The following is a 22,932-nucleotide window of genomic DNA, read 5'->3' as shown; positions in this document are numbered from 1 at the left end:
CCCAGGGAAAGAGACTAAAACGACCTTTTTCTTTTAAAGTTGGAGTGCCCTATTCATACATGTGTATCTCTTACCACTGAGAATGGAGAACATACATAACACAGAAGCTACTTAATATGTAATGATGAGGAATACCTGTCATTATCTCACAAACAATTTTCTATATATTTAAATACATGCATAAAAAGATGTCTAAAGTTTTATATGTGTACACAAGAATCCATGGGAATTACTTGGTAGAATGAGCCTAGTTCATAACCACTCACTCCAAAAATCTCCACATGATATCAGTTTAAGGAACAATATAGGGAGATGCTAACCAAGGTTGAATTTAGAATTGGAAGAGACACAGAGAAGTCAGGGAGCTATGGATCAAAATGATAGTTTTTTATGGGTCTAACATTTGGAGTATAGGTTAGGTGTGAACTATAATGGGCTAGTAAATCTGGACTAGAGTATTAAATAGGACTAATTTCAGTCTAATTTTAGAGGAAGATGGTGCCCTTATAAGGGCAAGAGGAAGATGGTGCCCTTCTTTGTAGCGAGCCAGTTCTAAATGCAATGTAGGAAGGACTGTTCTGTATATGTTCAATCGTATGTTCCAAATTTATATATTAGAAAAAAAATTGTTTACTGATAATTAATGAGCGTACAGTTATGGAAAACATTAGCCATTGTAATTAATAAGTGTTGTTCTTTCCTATATTTTATTAAGATCCTCCCTTAATTACAACCATCGTGTGTTTCTGGTTCCTCCTAAAACAATACACAAAAATTTAGCTTTGACTTTGAAAAAGCTCTGATTGGATAAGAATCATACACTCACTAAATAAGTCCATGTTTTTTTGTATTCGAGGGTTATATTTTTCTTTTGTCTTTCCTCTTCTGTTCCAAATTATGTATGTCAATGGAATCCAAGATTCTCTCTTACAGATACTGGAATACAATTCAATAACAACATAATTACTAGAAGAGTAAAATGCATAAGTACATACAAAGAATAAAATTCAAGCATAAGAGAGGCACCTCAAATTTTAACGAACACTATAGAGATCATGAAGTTTCCAGAAGTATAACAAAGATCACTTTCAGATAAGTAAAAAGAAATTTAAATCCGGAGGAATTTGGACATGTGTTTCTGGTATGACTATGTAAACTCCTACTGGACTATCTCATGATAACAGTTATAAAATCTGGAAAAAATACACACATATACGCACACACCCTGCCCTGGTGATAGGAGGGAGACAAAGAGTTTGGGAAAAATAGTTCAGACTTTGAAGAACAAAATTCACCAAGTGAGATACCACTTCTAGCCTCAAGGGAAAGCAAATTCAATTCCATTTAGTTTGGCTAAACATTAATACAAACCTTCCTGTCTTTCCTCTCTAAAAAAACAGAGGCTAGTGTTCAAGAGAAGCTGAACCACTGCAAAGTGATGGTGACATCCCAAAAGAAGAGAGCCAAAGAGTGGGAATAATAAACTTGGTGTGCACACTCTGCAGCAAACTCTACCAGACACCAAAATAGTCTTTATATGGAAAAGAAAACACAAAACTGAAATATGATTAGAGTTGTCAACCAAGAGACAGTCTTCAGTGCCAGTCTAGCTAGTTGAATTGCCTCCTAAGAAAACAATCAATACTATTCAGAGAAATATAATTGAATCCATACTATGGAAGTGATATAATATTTAAAGTAACTTATATGAAAATCCAGAAAAATGTCTCTTTTCTCAAGAGAAATGATAATTTATCCATATCTTCCTGATATTGCCTTGTCACAGCTTTTGAAATGTCTACCCCTTGATGGTATTTATTACATACACATATATATGTTTATATCTGTTTCTGAGATATTTATACACACACGAACATATTTTTTCTTCAGTATTGTTTTATTCCAGTAGTGTTTTGTTTATTCCACTTCCGTACTAAATGTATTAAGGCTAGCTGAATTTGTAACAGTTGAACTCACTTTAATGGCTGTGGTGTACTGATGTTTCTCATGAGAGGATTATGAGCTTCACCTTGTTGGTCTCAAGTTGGAAACTTCTGCGTTGAAATACTAAGAGAAAATTTGTGGTTTTCTGTAGCTCTTTTTTCTCTGACACAAGAGCCAGCAATGTTCCAGACAGTGACTACCCTGTAAACTTTTGTCCAGGAGAGAAGATGACATGGGTGAGAAAGGGGTTATAAGGCAAGAGTAGAAATAAAGCTCTCTTGCTGCAGAAATAATCTTTTGTTGATATAAGCCTGTGACACTTTGGGATTACTTGCCCTTATAGGGTAACTTAGTCTATTTAAGTAATACAATGGTTTTAAGTGCTTCATTTGCTTTTTATTTCCTTTTGATTTTTGGCCAAGACAACTGTGTTTCTCTTACTGTCTTTCTCAATAACTTTCCATGCAGTAATTTTTACTGTACAATAATATCTCCTATATATATATTTATGTAATATACACAACATAAAAATATTAATATATATGAACTTATACATGTAACATAGGTATATATTTTCACAAACTCTGTATAGTTTATAAAAACAAAGGCATAGCTATGCTGGCTGAACATTTTAACAGTGGTACCTTTTGGTCATTTGAATATAAAAATAAAAGTGAATTAGCAAATAACTGTTTCCATTTAAAATATTATTTCTTTATTGGATCAAGTTGAACAGATTTAGTGTATATAGTTATTTCATTTCTCATGTCATCTCTCCTGAAACCATAGGAAAAAATTGCACAAAATACCAATTTCTACCAGAAAACAGTATAAATTGAAAACAGAAAAAATATATTTTATAAAATTACTTGACATGATAAACAAATACAATGGGATACCCAGAAAATTAACTTTATCATAAATTAAATTTAAATAAACATTAATTAAAAATGAAATTATAAATGAAATCAGTTAAATGACAAATATAGCAAATCGAACTGAAAGAAGAAATTTAAGATTGGCTTGAAAGTAACATATAATTAAAGTAGTCAGATGAATACTTAGAACCATCTTCAGAGCAAGAAATTAAATACCTCCATTAAACTCTTCAATTTGCTGCAGTGATGATGTAGGCTATGTGGCCTCTTTTTGAACCTAGAAAATATCAAAAGCAATACAGTTTGCTTTGTTATTATGCCTCTGAGAGACACTGGGGAATGTGAATTCTGACATAGGGATGGCAGATTTTATGCTGTGTGGCATAGAAGGTAGGATCCCACCAGTTATGATCACCTGGTTATAGAGTTATGAAAATCCCAGAAAGCAGAATACAAGATATTCACATACTTTGTCTTACTACATGGTTACTCCCACAATTTCAGTGTTACCATAGATAAGCTTCTTTTTATATTATCTTATATTATAATAAATTAATAGAAATACTAGTTTGTGATCGAAAATCATTGTTCAACTTTAAAGTTTCAATTATCAGTATAAATAGACCAAAAAGAATCACCAAAATTTTGAGGAGAATGTCACGAAACCTAAAGGTCAGGAGATTAAGTCTAAACAGGAAATTAAGTGACCAGAGACAAGATTTCCAAATAAAGGTATTCAGATTACTTGGATGGTCCTTAGGAAAATAATGGCTTTTGTCCATGTAGTTGATTTTCTTTTCATCTCAAAGGATATGCTCTGATATAAAAGAACAACAAGCAGAATCATTGTGGCTGAAGTTTGTCAGAACTGCTCTATTGTTCAGAGCTGTTCACCATAAACGACAAATAGAGAGATAAAAAGCGCAGTGTGGGGAGTGAGGACTCTCCTTGAAACCATCAGGCAGACAGATTTCTTGTGATGATAGGGGGGAAATATGAATATGGAACTATTAATGTAAAATATAATTATGAATGAAAAATAGAAATAGGAAACGTCTAGATATGCTCTCCTCAAGGGCCACTTAAGGTTTGGAAGTCACAGAACAATATTTCATATTGTGCACACACGTAAAAAAAGACATGAAATGATGATGTTCTTGAATTTTGTTTATAAAGTAAAAATATTTAAGTTTACTAAAATGATAAGAGATAGAAATGGACACAACAAAAAAAGAAGTCAGTTCCTGAGGTTTGGGTATCGTGGAGGTGCCAGAAAATTTGAAAAAGTGACAGATAGGAATTTTAGAAATGGGAACAAAATCATTTCAATAAAAAAAAAATCTGCGGAGTGATTGAATATCAGACCAGAAACATCTAGAGAGAAGTGAGTGAATTGAAAGAGCACTTGAAAACAAGAGAAAATGAGGTAGAAATTATAGAAGATACGAAGAGCAAAGAATAAAATTTCATCAAAGACAAGATATGGAAAAGGAGAATATGTGATGTGAGAAGAGACCACAGCTGATTGTATTCAAGATTGATAGTGCATGAGATACTCAGGTTCAGGAGTGTAATTCATCACTCTCAGGAAAAAAATACATCTAATTAAAACCTGGTTGCATCACGGTAATACTCTTTCTTATCCTCCTCCTTCCATCTCCTTTAAAATCTATCACAAGTTGGAATTTTTGCCTCAATAGCTCACACAAATTATTCCCTATATTTGGAAATCCTATAATAAATTCTCATCTTACTTGAATTAGCAGCAACCTTAGAGAAGGTGGATCACTCGTTTGTCTTGGAAACAGGTTGCTCACTTGGCACTAGGGCAATAGTTTTACTTGGTTTAACTCTTATGTCATTGCTACTCCTTTTAGTCTTGTTTGCTGGTTTCACCTCTTCCCCTTCACCTCTTCCCATCTGAGCGTCACAGAGCTCAGTGCTTGAACTTTTCCTTTTTAATATCTACAGGTATTTCCTGCGTGATATTATCAGTCCCTTAGTTTCAAGCCCAAATTTTATGTTTTCCAGGCCAAATTGCACTATTAGCTCAGGACTTAGACATCTGAGATCCTATTCCATAGCTCTATTTGTATAGTTAATAGAAAAATTCATATTAACATGTTCATCCAAAAATAAACCCCTTATTTCTCTATCCCACATCTCCTTTGAGTATATTCTTTTTCAACTTATTTAATAGAAATACATTTCCATTTTTTCAAGGCAAAAATCATTTTTGACCCTTGACTTTCTTCTTCCCTCTCCAGCCACATTTTATATTAGAGTCCTGTTAACACTAACTCCAAAATATGCCAGGATCCAATCATTACTCATCATTTCCACTGTTTACCCTGGTCCAAGCCACCATCATGTTGAGCCTGAATTATTTTGAGTGTCTCTATTTTTGACCTCACTCTGTATTTCACTTCAGCAGTCAAAATGACACCATTAAAATATATTCAGAGCCAGTTCCTCATCTTTTCAAACCCACAAGTGTCTCTCCACGCTTCCCAATGAAGAAGCTAAAGCTTTATAAAAAGTACAATCTGAGCCCTGTTACCTCTTTCATCTTATCCTCTAACATGGTGTTTCTCGACCTTGTTTCTCCCACAATCGCAACCCGCTAAGGGGCCTTTGCAGATGCATTTTCTTAGTCCATGCCCATGAAAGTTTAAAACCACAAATATGCGACACTTTTCTCTATGTACTTTGTGGATATCTCTGCTTTCTACAGAAAGTAAGATGTTTTCGCTACCCTCAGGGATCAATTTTCATTCCCTTGTCAAGAATACTCCCTCTGCCGAGAAGGCATGCTCTACCACTGTTCCCTGCACTCACTCTGCTCCAGCTCTACCAGCCTCCGTGCTGATCCCCGAAGAAGCCAGGCATGCTTCTGCAGGAGGAATTTACACTACCTGTTAGCTCAATTAGAAATACTCTTCTCTATTTTTACACATCGTTAGTTTTCACACCAACTTCATGTTTTTGTCTAAATATTATATTCCCACTGAATTCCAATTGAATGCCAGTTCCCTCCCACAGATGGCGCTTTCTCTCATATTTACTGATTCTGACAGTTTAGGAACAGAGTGCGAGGCAGATGAGAGAAAAAATAACTAGAAAAAGAATGATGAAGTGCATGATGAGTAAACATGATACCTAGACTAGATAACTTTGTTTTCAGTAAGAATTTCCCAGATAATTTATTTTAGTCTTTTGCACAGCTAAGCCAATTGGTTAAAAGTAAAAACAGCAGTCACATTATTGTTTTTTTTTTTCATTGTTTTATTGGAATTATTTTTTTTGTTGGCTAAACACATTTTTGCATCTTAATAGTTAAGGACATTAAAAAGCGAAGCTATGAAAATCCAACTTATACCTTTCAATGATTCAGGCTTTTTTCTCACAAAATATGAAAACTTCTGCTAACCTTTTATCTTCCTAGGAAGCATATGATTCACTTAGGCAAAGTTGTTTGCATTTGCTTTTCTCTTCTTTTATGTTAATGAACTGCATGTTTTTAAGACCCCATGCTTTCATGGCATCATTTTCTTACCTCAATTATACTTCTCAGAATATAACAGGTAATAAGCGATGTCATCTTTCATAGGGCTTTTAAAAGTTTCACTAAAAGAGTGGGATAAAACCATATTATAGAACTTTCTTTTAGAACTTCTTGTATTTGGCATGTATATCTCAATTGAAAATTTTCAATGCGTGCTTTATTTTGTTACCTTTTTCTCTCTCAGTGAGAACAGTTAGATTCAATCTCACAGTAAATTTCAATTATATGATACAAAGCAATTCACTATAGTTATCACTTAATAAATTAGATCCTCAGGCCTTATTGAGCTTATAACTGAAAGTTTGGTGCTTTTTACCAACTTCTCCCCAGTTTCTCCACCCCGTAGCCCCTGGAGACCACTTTCCACTGTCCCTATGAATTTTATTTTTTATAATTCCTTGTATAAATGATACCATACATTATTTGTGTTTTCTTTTTAACTTATTTTACCAAGTAAAATACCTTACAATTTCATCCTTGTCACAAATGACAGAAATTTCTTTTTCTCATGTTGGAATAATAACCTAGTGTGTGTGTGTGTGTGTGTGTGTGTGTGTGTGTGTGTGTGTGTATACTCATAATATTTTGATATCCATTCATCCATTGAAAAAACTTTGGTTGCTTCCATATCTTAGTTATTATGAATAATGCTGCAGTGAAAATGGCAATACTGATATCCCTTTGAGATAATTGTGTCATTTTTAGATCTATACCCAGAAGTGGGATTGGTAGATCACATGCTACTTCTAATTTCAATTTCCTTAGGAATGATAAACATTCCCCTTTTTTTGATATACGAAGAGTAGGATGAAAAGAATTCCATTTAATTCTAACTAGATAATTTAGATTTCACGTACTTTTTTTTTTCTTGACATTAGTGTATCATTTAACTTGTGTTTTCAAAGTCTACTATTTCTACCCTCCTTATTTTTGGTTAAGTGAAATTAAAAAATTTTTCCTTTGTTTCCCCCTACATAGTGAGACTTGCACTTTTGTCATCAACAAAATATTTCTATTCAAATACAGATAACTAGTTATGATTGGAGGATGAATTAATGAATAAAATAATGAGTAATATTTAATATTTCAATGTCTTTGTGACACAGTTCAATGCTGTTTTAATGTTTTATCTTTCACAGACACATTGATTTTTATCACAGGAAGTATAAATCACTTATATCTAATATTAAAATTGAGTGCAGTGATTTTCAGTATGAGGGCAGAGAATTAAGGATGATAAGTTTGGGAACTGATGATTGTTGTGACAGTTATAATGAAGTTGAAAGTGTAGTAATTCTTCAGCATATTAGTGATCAATATCATTAATTACTTATTATTAATGAAATCTGATTTTGGAAATTTTCCTTGTGATAGAAATGACATAAGGAGAGGAAAGGAAGTATGTAATGCCATGATCGAGCAATCTGGAGTAAGAGTAAAACTTAAGTATCTAATGTCTTAACAAACCCTGGGTTTTCAGTGCTTGTGATGAAGAGGGAAGCAAGTTAACAGCATGATGGTCAAGATTTTTGTCCCCACGAATCATTTAGAATATGAAAACAATTTCTCAGCGCACTTGCCATGGACAAAGTAAATGACATAGTACGAGCTCAAAGTCTCCTATATTTTGCAGGTGTATGATGAGATAAGCTGCCTTCAAAATAGCTCTAGTAGAAGAATTTCCTGTTCAAACTTTAAGTGACACATTAATGAGAAATCTACTTTTTTCACTTTGCTTCACACTGAGTCTTCACATGCAGGCTGTGAAGACCACGGAAATTATAGGAGCAACCTGGTCTCCCGCTAATGGATGCACACCTTTCTGGCCTACAGAGGTATGTGTCTCTGCTCTCCTGTCTGTCTACTGGCCCAATTCATTTCATGGTAAATTATAAATTCTAGATGTGATACAATTGAAGTATAATTAATATGCAATCAAATCAGAGAAACATTGGTATCCTTATTTGTACAATTCAGGGTAAAAAAAGAATGAAATATGAAATGTGTTTGAGAATATCTTAAAATATTCAAACTTTAGCCTGTGGAAAATTACTCAAGCGCATTCACACATGCATAATTGGGTTTGTAAGTCAATATAAGTTAATGTGAAACCCCATAAGCAACACGACCAGAAAGAGTTACTTATGGATTTTGAAATGAATACATATAATTATATGATTAATTACATATATGACCTTTTATATTTGAAAAACGATTCTTAAAATGAATTCATCGAATAATGAAGGTCTAACATACTTTCTCATACATGTACATTGATTAAATAAGAGCAGTTTGACCTGTAATAAAAATCAGGATAAGATATTCTCCATAAAATGCTTATTTAAAATTAGTTATTAACAATCAACAGACTTTTTAGAAATTGAATAAAACATTGTAAGAAAAGATACCACACTGACAACAGACTCCTGTCTAATGAATTATGTTATATTAATTGATGTAAATCAGAAATAGTAACACAGCAATTGTATTAAAATAATAATTAAACTAAGTAACATATCTTGAGTGTTTATAATTGCCAGATTGGGTATTAAGTGTTTTACATGCACTGTAATTTACATATTTTTATTCTACTTTAGATTAGTAAACTAGGTTGCTAGACTAAGTAATTTTTAAAATTGTAAATTTCAAAGCCAGAATTTATTCTAGAACTGTAGAGCCAACTTGCTAATTTATTAAATAATTAATCTGATTTATTGGATTTGCTTACACAACTAAAGCTACCCTCACCGACTTTGGCAGGCATAGGATACTTCAGGAAGTTTGTACCAACAGTGTTTTTCCATAAATGATCTACACATTTATTTTTCATCTTACGGTTTCATGTCTTATCCATTAACTAAATTATAAATTACTAGTATAAGATAAATATTTTAAAAAATCATTCTATATTGTGTTTTTTTTTATTTATTATGTTTTGGATAAATTCAGCGTGTCATTTAACATTTTTCAACATATAAAATATTTCTTTAAAATTTTAATAACTTCTCAGAACTCTACAGTCATTCAAAATAAAGCATCATTTGATAACACCTCATCTGTCTTTTTCATAAATAAATGTGACTAAATAAAAGCAATTTAATGCAGACAATTACTGTACATGCTAAGGCTACTATTTGCTCTACTAGAACATTTAAATGATTAGTGGATATAAAAGTTATCATAAAAATTGGTGCCTTCTTATTTTTTCCATACAATGTTTTCATTTTCACACAGTTATTCTAAAAGTGTTAAAATGTTTCAATGGAATTTGACATTAAATTAATAAAGATATTATTTACTTCTTTTCTAATTTATTAGTTTTCATTGCTTCAACCAATAATATCATGTCATACATAAATTTTTAAGAACTATGATTCTGTCGTGAAACACTTATTTAAAGCTCTAAGTAAATTAGAACCTGAGTTTCCATTGGTCACCTGCATGATCAGTGCTGTTCCTTCTCACACTCCACCCATGTTGACTCCACCCACATATCCTAGGGATCTTGTCAGTGTTCACACCCTTTATTAATGACTTCAGGACAGTTATCATAGAGCACTGTCACTGGTGTTACTGAGCTGAAGAGATGAATATCCAATGAGAAAATGACCCAGACTCGCATCTGGCTAAGGTGTCAAGGAGAGAGCAAATGAAAGGTAAGGGCACTAAAAACTTGGTTTCACTAACAGAACAGCAAATATCTCTCCTATGTGGAATTAAATCTTCAAAATGCTTTTCAGGACTTCAAGAGAGTGACAAGAATGACCCCTATAAAGTTAACACATTGAAGAGACACACAACATAAGTGTCCTAGGATGTGCAACTGGGGTGCAGAGATGTGGGAAAAGAATAGTGAATAAGCTCACATATATTTTATTTGTGAGGATCAGAGTTGAAAGTTGAAATACAGTACTTCAATATGCAATCTGAGGACTGATTTTATTTAGGCATTGTTATAAGGTGTAGTCTTTGACCAACAACTCACAGAGCATTATATTTCCTGAAAATGCAGTGTTGTATTCTGTGAGGAAGATTAAAATGGTAGATATGGTTTTGGGGTCCAAGCTTATGTATACAATTCCCCGTGCATGTGAGTTCTCCGCGTGTAAACTGTCTAAGCAATTGTCTACATCTCTCCTTTCTCAGTGTTCCCATTTCTCTCCCTGCAGCTTTACCATCATCTCCAGAGAAGCTCATTGCTGGGGTCCTGGGCGTCATCTGCCTTGTCTTGATGTTCACTAGAGTGATGATAGCTGTTATTTCCTGTACGTAAATTTTTGAAAGATTATTTGAAAACTTTTCATTAATAATCATCAGTGCCTTTAATACTTTAGAATATTATTGCATAGAACTCTCTTTTAACGTTTGTATTTAAAATGAACGTGAAATATTTTTCTAAATTTGTCCAAAGTATAAATATAGAATGATTTTAGAACTATTTTATAAATATATGGACATATATACATGTATTTATTTGATTTCATAACTCAAAGTCATGTTTTAGAAGACCATATTGAGAAAACAAATTCATTTTGAGATTGGTTAAATCCAATATTATAAGAGATGGGGAAGTTTAATTCTTTCAGCTTTATAGTATTTGTCCCCTTTTACTTCTTTATTAATTTTTCTTGGTAACATCTATTTTATTTCAGATAATTATAATTCTAAACAATAGAAAAACCATTAAGCTAAAGAACAATATTATTATAATTGAGATTAATTAATTTTTTTAAAGAATCATTTTAACTTTTGTAGCTACTATAATGCTGGAGAAGAACAAGTCAGTTCCAATAACAAGGATCCAGAAAGGTACATATGAAGTTCAAAGTTATGATAATACCTAGTTTATATTTTGTCTCTATCTAAGTCTAGGTAAAATGATATAAATTTTTTACAGGGAACATAAATTATAAAATGATCAATAAATGTTCATAAATAACAAATGTAGAAGGGTGTTTCTTCTCATACAACAATATAAAGAAATACTCATTTTAAAACACCATACCTATTGTTGCCAGTTGGCTCAAATTTCCTATTGCACTAATGTGATAAGAGATAAGTAGTATTTTTATGTTATTTAATTTTTAATTAATTAACTTATTTTTTAGAGTGACATTGGTTGACGAGTTTTTTTTATTTTTAAAGAGTGTTTTTGTTCATTGACATTCAGGACATTTTCAGAGTGAATATTTTATTTGAGTGTTTGCTTTAAAAGGACATATAAATTACGAGATGAGAGGGTGACTCTTCTCTGTGAGCATGTGTATGAGTGTGTTTTGTTTTATATGTACCAAGAGTGAAGGTGCATAGATATGCTACTTACAAACATATTTATACCTATGCAAATCTATGTTAATTTTCATTTTAAAAATTCAAATTGTTTTTGGATAATAAACTCATAATTTTTCTTCAGCATATCATTGTGGTGGTTGTCCAAAGGAGTGGTTTACATATTCCAACAATTGCTATTACTTTAGTACTGAAAGTAAAACATGGACTGAGAGTCTGACGGCCTGTGCTTCCAAGAACTCTAACCTGCTTTATATAGATAATGAAGAAGAAATGGTAAGATACTAAACTTGTTGTATACTTTATTAAAGGTTTGTTTCAGTCAATACTATACTTGTAGAATTTATCCGTATTTTTGTATATATTTGTAGTTATTTATTTTAAAGTCTGTTTAATACTTCTGTATAATACTTGTTTGACTTTCAAATATTTTATTTTTATACCAGAAACACACATTCGATAATTTCTCATTCTTTCTTTTTGTAGAATACTGTATTTCAATAAACGTTTGTTTTCTAAAATAAACTTTTCTATTTAATTTTACCTCATATCAAGGAAACTAAACATATCATGATTGAGCAGATTGATTACAAAGAGACTGGAACCATGTAATTACAAATCAGATCAGAAAATTGAGTTTTCAGTCCTCAGCAGCCCTGGACCTATAGATCCTCTCATCTCAACTCCTCCCTCATCACTTAGCAACTATCCTGACTTTTAACATTATAAAGTCTCTTTGCTTGCTTTTGAATCTCCAATAAATAAAATCAAACCGTATGTATTTTTCTTACTGTCCCTTTCCACTTCCATTTAATATTGGTGCAATTCATTTACATGATTGCATTTACCTGCATTTTAATTTTTATTGTTGAATTATGTGAACGTAACATTTTAAATTCCATTCTATTTGGTGACTTTGGTTGGGAAACGAAGTCTCCTGCCCTGAAGGATAAAGAGGCTTCCTGGGTCCACGACTTTTAGTCATAGGATCCCCTTTGCTAGTCTAACTCCAAGGTTCCTCCCCTAATGACCCTTGTTGAGGAAGGAGAAACACTTCCCCTGGCTCCTTTTGTTAGCAGGGGTCCTGGTGGATCACCCTGTGGCCTTGCCTGGTGTTGCTGGGTAGAATCCTTCCCTAGTGGCAGAGGAGGACTGGCTTCCCTCAGCCACCTCCTGTTGGTAGGTTGGGTGTTGGGAAGCAGCAGGCCTAGGTCACGCTCTTCTGTTAGGTGGGTGATAAAAAAATTCTGTCACTCTGTTGTTCCCTAATCCGGGGGGACTAAGCCATTTTCCCTTTCTCTTTCCACCTTTCAGAATTCTCCTTCACTTGTATCTGTCACGAGTTCCAGAATTTATAGTTGTATTTACTAAGGAGTAGCAGAGAAATGAGTCTCTGACACCTGGTCAGAAACAGAAACAGATCAGCAAGGGCTTATTTGGTTAAAGAATATTTTGTGGCCCCCAAATCAAAAATTTGGCTCTCATGTCATTTATTTTCTTAATGGAAATGCCTTAATTTTTTCACTATTAAATCCTAAACTTTGAAAAACATAGTAGAAAAGTACACTGATTTATTCATAGTTTCTGGAGAAACGATGCCACAGTTATCTGGAAACTTCTTTAAAGCCTTGCTATGTTAATCGTCAACATGGGTAACTATTAAATCACAATGTTCCTTAGTAACATAAGAAGATTAAAACTACTAAGTATAAATGTTTAAAGTCAATTTTAAACCAAAAATACCAATAATGCTGAGTGTTCTCGGCAATATCAAAGTGGTTTCGACTTTAATGTGTCTTAACTGTTAGATTAGGATCCAACGCTCTCATTTTGTTTTTGAAAATTAAGAACCTTACAAAAGAATACACTACTTGCATTTTTAAAAACTTTCACAATGATTTACATAAAAATTCTTTATTTTGGGGTAGAAGTTTCTGAGTTCCATATTACTTCCATCATGGATTGGAGTCTTCCATAAAAGCAGTGATCAGCCATGGATATCAAAAAGTGGTTCAAACTTTACACTAAAGTAAGTTGTTTTTATATGTTCTACAGAAGAAAATTATAAGAAATAAAAATTCAGAAGACTATTATGAATGCATTTGTTTACATTGAATTATAAACATGAAGAATGATGTTCAAAGTTAATGAAACATTGATATAAATATTAAAGAATGACTACCCAGTTTCCCTAATAACCAACTCTTACTAATATTATATGGAAAATGTCATCACTCATTTTGAAAATATTCTTCTATTACAGTTATATGAAAATGCTATTTACAAGTTATAAAAGTTTTATAATTTGTCCCCATATGATATAACAAGAGAATTATGCATTTTTCTCCATTACAGGATAAAAGGATCATCATCTGGTAAACTTAACTGTGCTGTGCTATACTCACATGGCCTTATAGCAAGTGATTGTGGATCTCCAGAAAAGTATTATTGCAAGCGCAAGCTTTAGAGTTAAAACGCTTGAGCTTGGATTCTGTTGGGTAACTTTATTTTTCATGAAACGAAAATAATATTATAATTACAGAAGTCTTAAAATGAATTATGCTATTTGTTCTAATAACAAAAAATGTTTCAAAAACGATTATTATAAAATAATGTACACAATCAAAAGTACAGATATCATTATTTTCAGTGTCTGGTGTTTTAATCCAACATTATAATTGTAGCATTCAAGCTTTCTAAAAGATCACATGCCATATAAGTTCATTTATATGAAATATCAAGAATAGAGAAACCCACAAAGGCAGAAAGTGGATTAGCAGCTGCCAAGGGCTGAAGGAAGATGGGCATAGGAAATGACTGCTAACTGGTACACTGCTTCATCTGAGGACTGAAAACTTTTTCTAAATTTTGATAGTGATGATGGTTGTAAACTCTGTGAATATATTAAAAATTACTGTTGTATACACTCTAAAATGATGAACGTTATGCCGTGTAAATTTCACCTCAGTACAGCTGTTAAAAACAACAACTCTTGGGATTATGTTTGGGACTTCATTTAATATTTAAGTAATTTATAAAGATTATATTAACTCTTCCAATGAATATCATACTTTATCCTTCCATATATTAGGTTTTCTTTTATCTCGAATATATATTTTTTATTTTAGTATATTGAAGTCTTATAGAAATGTGGGCATTTCACAGTCGAAATTATGTAAATAACATCTTCATTTTTCAGTTTTCTTTAGTCATTTTTACTGTTTTAAACAGAAATACAGTTGAAGTTTACATGTTGATCTTAGATTCAAAGACTTCACTGATTTTATGTATTAATTCTTTCATTTTAAATAAATATTAGTCTAAAGTTTTGCATAAACTGCTATTTCACCTGTAATCGCTATTTTGATTCTTCTACACAGGTAAAATTACTGTTTTTTTCTGACTTATTTCCGCAGGCTAGGTTTTTATTTCCAATGTTTAATAGAAGGAACAGTAAAGCTTCTATGTTTACCCTTCCCTATTTTAGGGAATATATTTAAATATTTCATCTCTAAGTATGAAGTTTGTTTTTTAAAGTTTTTTCATCATATCTTTCTTATGTGAAAACTGTTCCATAATATAGTTATTTTTCTAATCAATTTTATAACCAATCACAGTTATATTTTTATTATTTTAGCACCAATTAGAATAATATATATTTTTCTGTGTAATATTTATGAAGTAAATCACCTCTATTTCTAACATTAAATTAATCTTGTATTTCTAAAATAAAACCACAATCATCATTTTCTATTTCCCTCTTTAAAAATCAGTGCATTAAAACACAAAAGAACGTATTATACCTATATGAAGTTGTTTTTCTTCATGCATGTGCATAAAGAGATTAGAATGAGTTTTTATTTATGTTATGTACTTGACAGTTTTAATACCAAGGCTATATCAAGAAACACTCCTTTTTCTATTACCTGGAAGCCTTTGTATAAGAGCACTGCTATTTTTTCAATGTTATTTTCACTACTGATGCCATGTGAGCTTCAAGAATTTTTTTTCGTAGAACAGTTTATAAAATGAACTCGATATCTCTAATATATGTTACATTTAATGAGGTTTCTATTTTTTGCACCATATTTTCATACATTTCTATTTCTACAGATATTACAATGTATTCATAATATGGCTTTATTACCTGTTTAATATCTGTAAAAGTAATAACACCATTCGCATGTTTATTGTAGACCTAAAAGAATGCATCATCAGTTTTTCTCTGCAACAGTTATTTACCAATTTTATTAAGCATTTTCAAAGAGAATAATTTTGACCTTGTTGATCCTTTCTAATGTAATTTTGTTCTTTGTCTTGATTTTGTACTATTTTTTTCTTCTCCATTTGGATTTAATTAAATATAATCTCCATTTATGATTGTTTGCTTCTTCACATTTTTACCTATTTTGAACTTATTAGGTACATACAGATTTAAAACAAAAACATAGTTAATGGTTTGGACACTCAATCTGTTTTTATGCAAAACATACTTCATTATATCCAACAATGGTTATTGCTTTAAATAACATCTACACATTAACTATTGCAGTTTTCTACTGGTTTGTGTTGCATAGTTTATTAATTTTTTTATCTTTTTACTTTCATCTGTCTATATGTTTAGGTTAAAGAAGTGTCTCATTAAGACAGCAGATAGATTTAGATATAAACTTTGGAATTTAACTAGAAAATTATTCTGTTTATACTTAATGTAACTTAAATGAAGTTATTAAATAAGTATTATTTACATTTTTATTTATAAGTACAAATATATAGTTACAATTAATTATTAAGTATTATATAATTATCATTTAATTGGGATGAACACTACCATTCTTTGAACTCCACCTTTTCTTTGTTTTCTTATCTTTTTTAACAAATATTTTATTTTCACTGTCTTCTGTAAAAACTCGTTGACTTAATATTCTTTAAATATTCTTTTATTAGTGGTCTGCATTTTACAGTATACATTCTTTACTCATTAAAGTCAAAAAATTAATACTTCTGTACTCTCACGAACAGTGAAAAGTCCTATCTTCTACTTTTATTTACTGCTTATACAGCATTTGCTCCCTTAAATTCTAATACAAATATTTATTTTAAAATTTGAAACTGTATTATTATTTTATCCACTAAATATCTGCATAGAGAGACCCACAAAATTTGTTTTCTGCAAATTTTCTTTTCGTACATTCAAGTTTTCATCCAGAATAAGTGTTTCATCTTTAAAACACTCAAATATTTTCTTTAGTTAGAATTAATAATTCTCTCCTTTAAAAAAAATTCCTGGAAAATATATGCATTTTGTCATCGTAGTAAAAGGATATTTTCACCTGTTATTGAATTTCAATTTTGTTTATCTCTCTTAAGTCACTAGGTATTATGAGTATAGAGATAGTGATGCATACCAATATGTGTATGCATATATATACATATATGATACACACACACACACACACACACACACACACAAGATTAAATTATAGCCACTTGTTATTTTGAGTAATTTTTATTGTGACTTTATATTGTCCAAGTTTATATTTCCTTAAAGTTAAATGCCAGAAAAAAACTATAGTTTTACATGTGGCAAAGGACATGAGATATATATATATATGTGTGTGTGTGTTTGGGGGTGTGTGTGTGTGTGTGTGTGTGTGTGTACAGTTATTTATATATAGTTATTTAATTGAGAATATCAAAGGGAATGATTATAGAAGTAAGTGTATCAATTTAAAAAGACAACATTAGAGCTTTACATTTTTTGGCATCTTTAATAAATGATCTAGTTGTTATAGTTCTATAATTTGGTAATATAGAAAAAAATATTCTTTAATTTATGAAATTGTAATGTTTTTTGAAACAAATTGGAAACACAATATACCAGAAGATATGGGATACAGCAAAAGAAGTCCTAGGAGGGAAGTTTATAGAAATAAATGCATAAATTAAGAAGCAAGAAAGAGCCCAAATAAAAAATCTAACTCTATGCCTTAAGTAACTAGGAAAAGAACAAATTGAGCCCAAATCAGTAGAAATAAGGAAATAATAAATATTAGAGCAGAAATAAATCAAATAGAAACTGAAAAACAATAGAAAGGATAAACCAAACTGAAAGTTGGTTCTTTGAAAAGAAAAACGAAATTCACAAACCCTCAGCTCGACTAAGGAAAAAAGAGATAGGACCGAAATCGACACAATTATGAATGAAAAAGGAGAAACAACAACTGAAACCAAAGAAATTCAAAGGATCATTAGAGGCTACTATGAACAATTTTATGTTAACAAACTGGACAACTTAAAAAAAATGAAAATATTTTTAGAAACATACAAGCTACCAAGTCTTAATCAAGAAGAAATAGAAAATATGAACAGATTAATTACTAGTAAGAGAATTAAAACAGTCATGAAAAACTCCCAATGAAGAAAAACTCCGCACCATATGGCTTCACTGGAAAATGTTACCAAACATTTAAGAAGAATTAACACCAACACTTCTCAAACCCTTTCAAAAAACTGAAGAGGGGTGAACACAGCCAAGCTGATTTTTTGAGGTAGGCATTATTTTGAAATGAAAATGAGAGAATGAGACAAGGAGAAAAGAAAACTACAGATCTATAGGTCTGATGAACATAGATGCAAAACTTCAAATAAAATACTGACAAACCTAATTCAACAGCATATTAAAGTGTCATTCTCCATGATCAAGTGCGATTTATACCAGGAATGCAAGGATAGTTCAACATATACAAAGCAATTAATGTGATACATCACATTAACAGAATAAATGAAAAAAATTATATGATGATATCAATAAATGCAGAAAAAGAATTTACAAAATTTTAACATTTGCGATGATAAAAACTCAACAAATTAGGCATAAAAACCTACATATCTAAACATAGAGCGAAGGCCACATATGACAAGTCTACAGCTAACATTATACTCAAAGTTAAAAGGATGAAAGCTTTTCATCTAAGATCAGGAACAAGACAAAAGTGCCCACTCTCACCACTTCTATTTCACATAGTATCGGAATTCCTAGCTACAGCAATGAGGCAGGAAAAAAGAAAGAAAATTGGCAAGGGAAATGTAAAATTGTCTTTAATTGCAGCTGATATGATTTTACATTTAGAAAATCTTCATGGCGTCACCAAAAGTAAGCTCTAATGAATGAATTCAGAAACATTGCAAGATACAAAATTAACTACCAAATCAGTAGCATTTCTATACACTAACAACAAAACTTCCAAAAAAGAAGAAGAAATTGATTCCATTTACGAGAGTATCAAGAACAATAGAAATACTTAAGAATAAATTTAACTGAGGTGGTGAAAAATTTTTAGACTGAAAAGTACATGATATTAATGAAAGAAATTAAACACATAATTAAATGGAAAGGTATTCTATGTTCACGTATTGAAAGAATTAATATTGTTAAGTTTCCAATACTACGCAAACCCATCTATAGATTTGAGGAAATCTCTATCAAGATTCCAATGGCATATTTTAGAGAGATTAAAAAGCTACTAAACTTATAGGGAACCACCAGAGACCTTCGATACCCCAAAAATCTGAGAGAACAGACAAAGCAGGATGTATCACACTTCCTTATTTCAAGCTGGACTGTAAAGCTGTAGTCGTCAAATACTGTATATTACATAAGTAGAATCTAAAAACAACAACAAAAACAAATACATAGAAAATGATGTCAGACTATGGTCACCAAGGTGTGGGGATAGGGGATGGGGAATTGCAGGAAGGTAGCCAAAAGGTACAAAGTCCAGCTATAAGATAAATTAGTACTAGGAAGGAAACGTAATGGCTATAGCTAACACTGCTATATAATATACAGCAGCTCCCCTGGTATCTGCCGAAGATACATTACAATTCCCCAGTGCATGCCTAAAACCAATAATGCGGAACCCTATATATACCATTTTCCCTATGAAAAAGTTTGTTATAACTTTGGCATAGTAAGAGATTAACAATAGCTAAGAAAAAATAGAACAATTATAACGATATACTGTGATAAAAGTTTTGTGACTATGTTCTCTTTCTCAAAATATCTTATTATAGTGCACTCGCCCTCCTTTTCTTGTGATACTGTGAGATGATGAAATGCCTACATGATGACATGAAGTGAGGTGCATGACATAGGTACTGAGACATAGCATAAGGCTACTAGTGACTTTCTGTCCGTATGTCAGAAAAAGGATCATCTGCTCAGGATGATGCTGGATCATCAAGCCATGGTGATATCAATGGTTGGATGTCAGAGGTAGATAATGTCAGTGGCTAAGGATCTTTTATAGTTGCTGGTATTTTTGCCACATACTTTCTGAAGAGCATCAAAAATTGCTGTCTTTCTTTTAACTCAGAGTATTTATACAGAAGTTGAAACCCTTTGCTGATCGTATGGGTGAATTTAATGCTGCATTCCATCTGATGATCTTGTTCCATAATTTTTGTAAAATAAGGGTACCTTGAACACAAGCACTGTGATATCAAAACAGTCTATCTTATAACTGAGACTGCTACTATGTGACTACTATGAGGCAAAAAGCATCCACTTTTTGGATACGCTGGATAAAGGGATGATTCGAGTCCTGGGTCAAACTGAGGGGGGCAAGGAAATATTGTACCAAACTACTCAGAATGGAGCACATTTTAAAATTTATGAATTGTTTATTTCTAGAATTTTTCATTTAATACTTAGGTAATGCAGTTGACTCTTTTTAACTGAAACCATGGAAAGCAAAATGTGGACAAGGGGGAACTACTGTATAGTAAAGTTAAGAGAGTAAATCCTCATCATAAGGAAAAATTTTTCTTTTTTTCTTCTCTTTTTTCTCTTCTTTTTACAGTATCTATATGAGACAACAATGCTAGCTGAAGCTATGGTGGTAATCATTTCACATATATGTAAATCAAACAATCACGTTGTAAAGTTTTGTTTCTTTTGTTGCTCATGTGTGTTTAACTTGTGTTTTAAAAGTCTACTTTTTCTGCCCTTTCCATTTTTTGGATAAGGGGAAATATTTTGCAATTACCTTTGTTTTCTCACTATATAGACTTGGGCTTTTGTCATTTACAACACATATTCCTATTAAAATACAATAATTAGTTGTCATTGTAAGAAGAATCAACAAAAAATATAACTGTTATGTAATATTTCAATCTCTCCATGGAAATATAGTTCAATTCTGTTTAATGTCCTATGCGTCAAGAGACATGATTTTTGTCAGGTGAAATCTAAATAACTTATTTCAGAATCATAAGATGAATTAAAAAATTTTGAGAACTAGGGCAGAGATATTGAGAAAATAAATTTGGAAATTGCTGATCATTGTGAAAGTTTAAATTACCATAAAGTGGAAAATGTTGGAATTCTTCAAAATTTTAGTGACAAATATCATTAAATACCTATTGGTATGAAATTGTGATTTTAGATTTTTTTCATTAAAATAGAAATGACATAATGAGGATAACAGGAAAAGAAGTATGTAATTCAAGGATTTAGGAACCCTGCCTAAGAGTAGAATTTAAACATCTAAGATGCTCTTGCCAAGGCTTATGTTTCCAGAGTTTGTGATTGAGATGGAAGCAAATAAACAGCATGAGTGGTCAAGTCTTTTGTCCCCTGATATCCTTTAGAATAAGACACCTGTTTCTCAGAGGCATGTGCCCGTGGATAATCTAAACAACACAACATCAGCCAGAGTATCCTATATTCTGAAGGTGTGTGATGAGATAAACTGAATTCAAGATAGCTCGAGTGTAAGAATTTCCTGTTCAAACTTTAAATGACACATCAATACGAAATCTACTTTTTCCACTCTTGCTTCACTCTGAGCCTTCACGGTGCAGCCTGTGAAGACCACAGATATTGTTTGTTTACAAGAGTAACCTGGTCTCCCACTAAAGGATGCACGCCTTTCTGGCCTACAGAAGGTATGTGTCTCTGCTCTCCTGTCTCTCTATTAGCCCATCTCCTGTAGTGGGAGATTTCCAATGCTGGATGTGATGCAACCTAGGTACAATTAATATACGATCGAATCGAAAAGAACATTGGTATGTTTATTTAAATAATTGTGGGCAAAAAATACAAATAAAATATGACCATGTTGGAGGATTTCATAAACTATTCAAATTCTTGCCTGTGGAGAATTACTCAAGTGCATTCATGCATGCATAATTGGGTGTGTAAACCAAACAATTTAAAGTCCCATAAGAATGACAACGAGGAACAGTTACTTTTAGATTTTTTAATCAGTACAGTCATAATTATAAGTAACAGTTTATATTTAGCCTAGACTTTAAAGATAGATTCTTAAAATGAATTATTTTAATTACTCATACACTAACTTAGATTAAGTAAAAGCCGTTGGCTGTTAATAAAAATCAGGATGAGTTATCTTCCATGAAATGCTAATTCAAGCTTAATCATAAACGATCAAAAGATTTTTTAAAAAATTAAACAAAACATTGGAAGAAAAGATTCCCCATTGATAAAGAGACTCTTGTCTAATGAATTCTGTACTGGGTCTAGCTGATATGAATTAGAAATAATAACATGATAATTTGTTAGAATAATAATCAGCATAACTCATTATTGAGAGTTTGTAAAAGCCATATTACGTATTAATTGTCTTACATGCATTATATCTACATATTTTTATTTCTACTTTTCATTAGTAAATTAAGTAGCCAGACACCAAGGGACTATTAAAGGTCATATATTATAAATTTGAAAGTTGAATTTATTCTAGAACTCAGAGACCGCAGAGCCCATTGACTGAATTATTAAATTACATTGTTCGTCATTACCATTGCTCACAAAACCAAAGCTACGCTCACTGACTTGACATCCAGAGGTGCATTTTGGAAGAGTGAAGCAACAGTGTTCTTCTATAAAGGATGTATGCATTCATTTATTATTACATAGCTTTATATCTTTTCCTTTAAATCAAATGCCAGTTTCTTGTGTTACAGAAATATCTTAACAATTTTGTTGTTTGTACGTCAGTATTGTTTATGTTTTGACTTCGTGTGTCTGTAGCGTTTTTCAACATATAAAATATTTCTTTAAAGTTGTAATAATTTCTCATAACTTCACAATCATTCAAAATAAAAGATCATTTGATAACAACTAATTCTCTTTACTAAATAACTATAAGTCAGCAATTAAAATTTAATTTAGTGCAGGGAATGACCATATGTGCCAACACTGCTAATCCCTCTTCTTTGGGCACTCAG

The 22,932-nt window shown here is 31.7% G+C and overlaps 1 protein-coding gene across 1 annotated transcript; it reads left to right on the top strand.

Annotated features, from left to right (window-relative positions):
* The first annotated feature begins 8,138 nt into the window (after positions 1-8,138).
* On the top strand, positions 8,139-14,143 carry LOC111732434 (NKG2-A/NKG2-B type II integral membrane protein-like). The gene is made up of 7 exons (XM_023524288.1): positions 8,139-8,222; positions 9,928-10,043; positions 10,557-10,652; positions 11,143-11,196; positions 11,801-11,952; positions 13,605-13,705; positions 14,032-14,143. Exons 2-7 carry the CDS (start codon positions 10,037-10,039, stop codon positions 14,141-14,143), a joined length of 522 nt encoding a protein of 173 aa, XP_023380056.1. The 5' UTR covers positions 8,139-8,222; positions 9,928-10,036.
* Positions 14,144-22,932: the final 8,789 nt, after the last annotated feature.

This window comes from Pteropus vampyrus, unplaced genomic scaffold, assembly GCF_000151845.1.
Source record: "Pteropus vampyrus isolate Shadow unplaced genomic scaffold, Pvam_2.0 Scaffold460, whole genome shotgun sequence".
Lineage (NCBI taxonomy): Eukaryota > Metazoa > Chordata > Mammalia > Chiroptera > Pteropodidae > Pteropus > Pteropus vampyrus.
Note: the sequence above shows the minus strand (reverse complement) of the source record. Positions and strands in the feature narration are given on the sequence as shown.

Excerpts from the sequence above, each read along its gene's own strand:
- LOC111732434 (XM_023524288.1), top strand. Across the intron at positions 11,197-11,800 it reads AATAACAAGGATCCAGAAAG|CATATCATTGTGGTGGTTGT; the intron begins GTACATATGAAG and ends ATTTTTCTTCAG. Across the intron at positions 11,953-13,604 it reads TAGATAATGAAGAAGAAATG|AAGTTTCTGAGTTCCATATT; the intron begins GTAAGATACTAA and ends ATTTTGGGGTAG.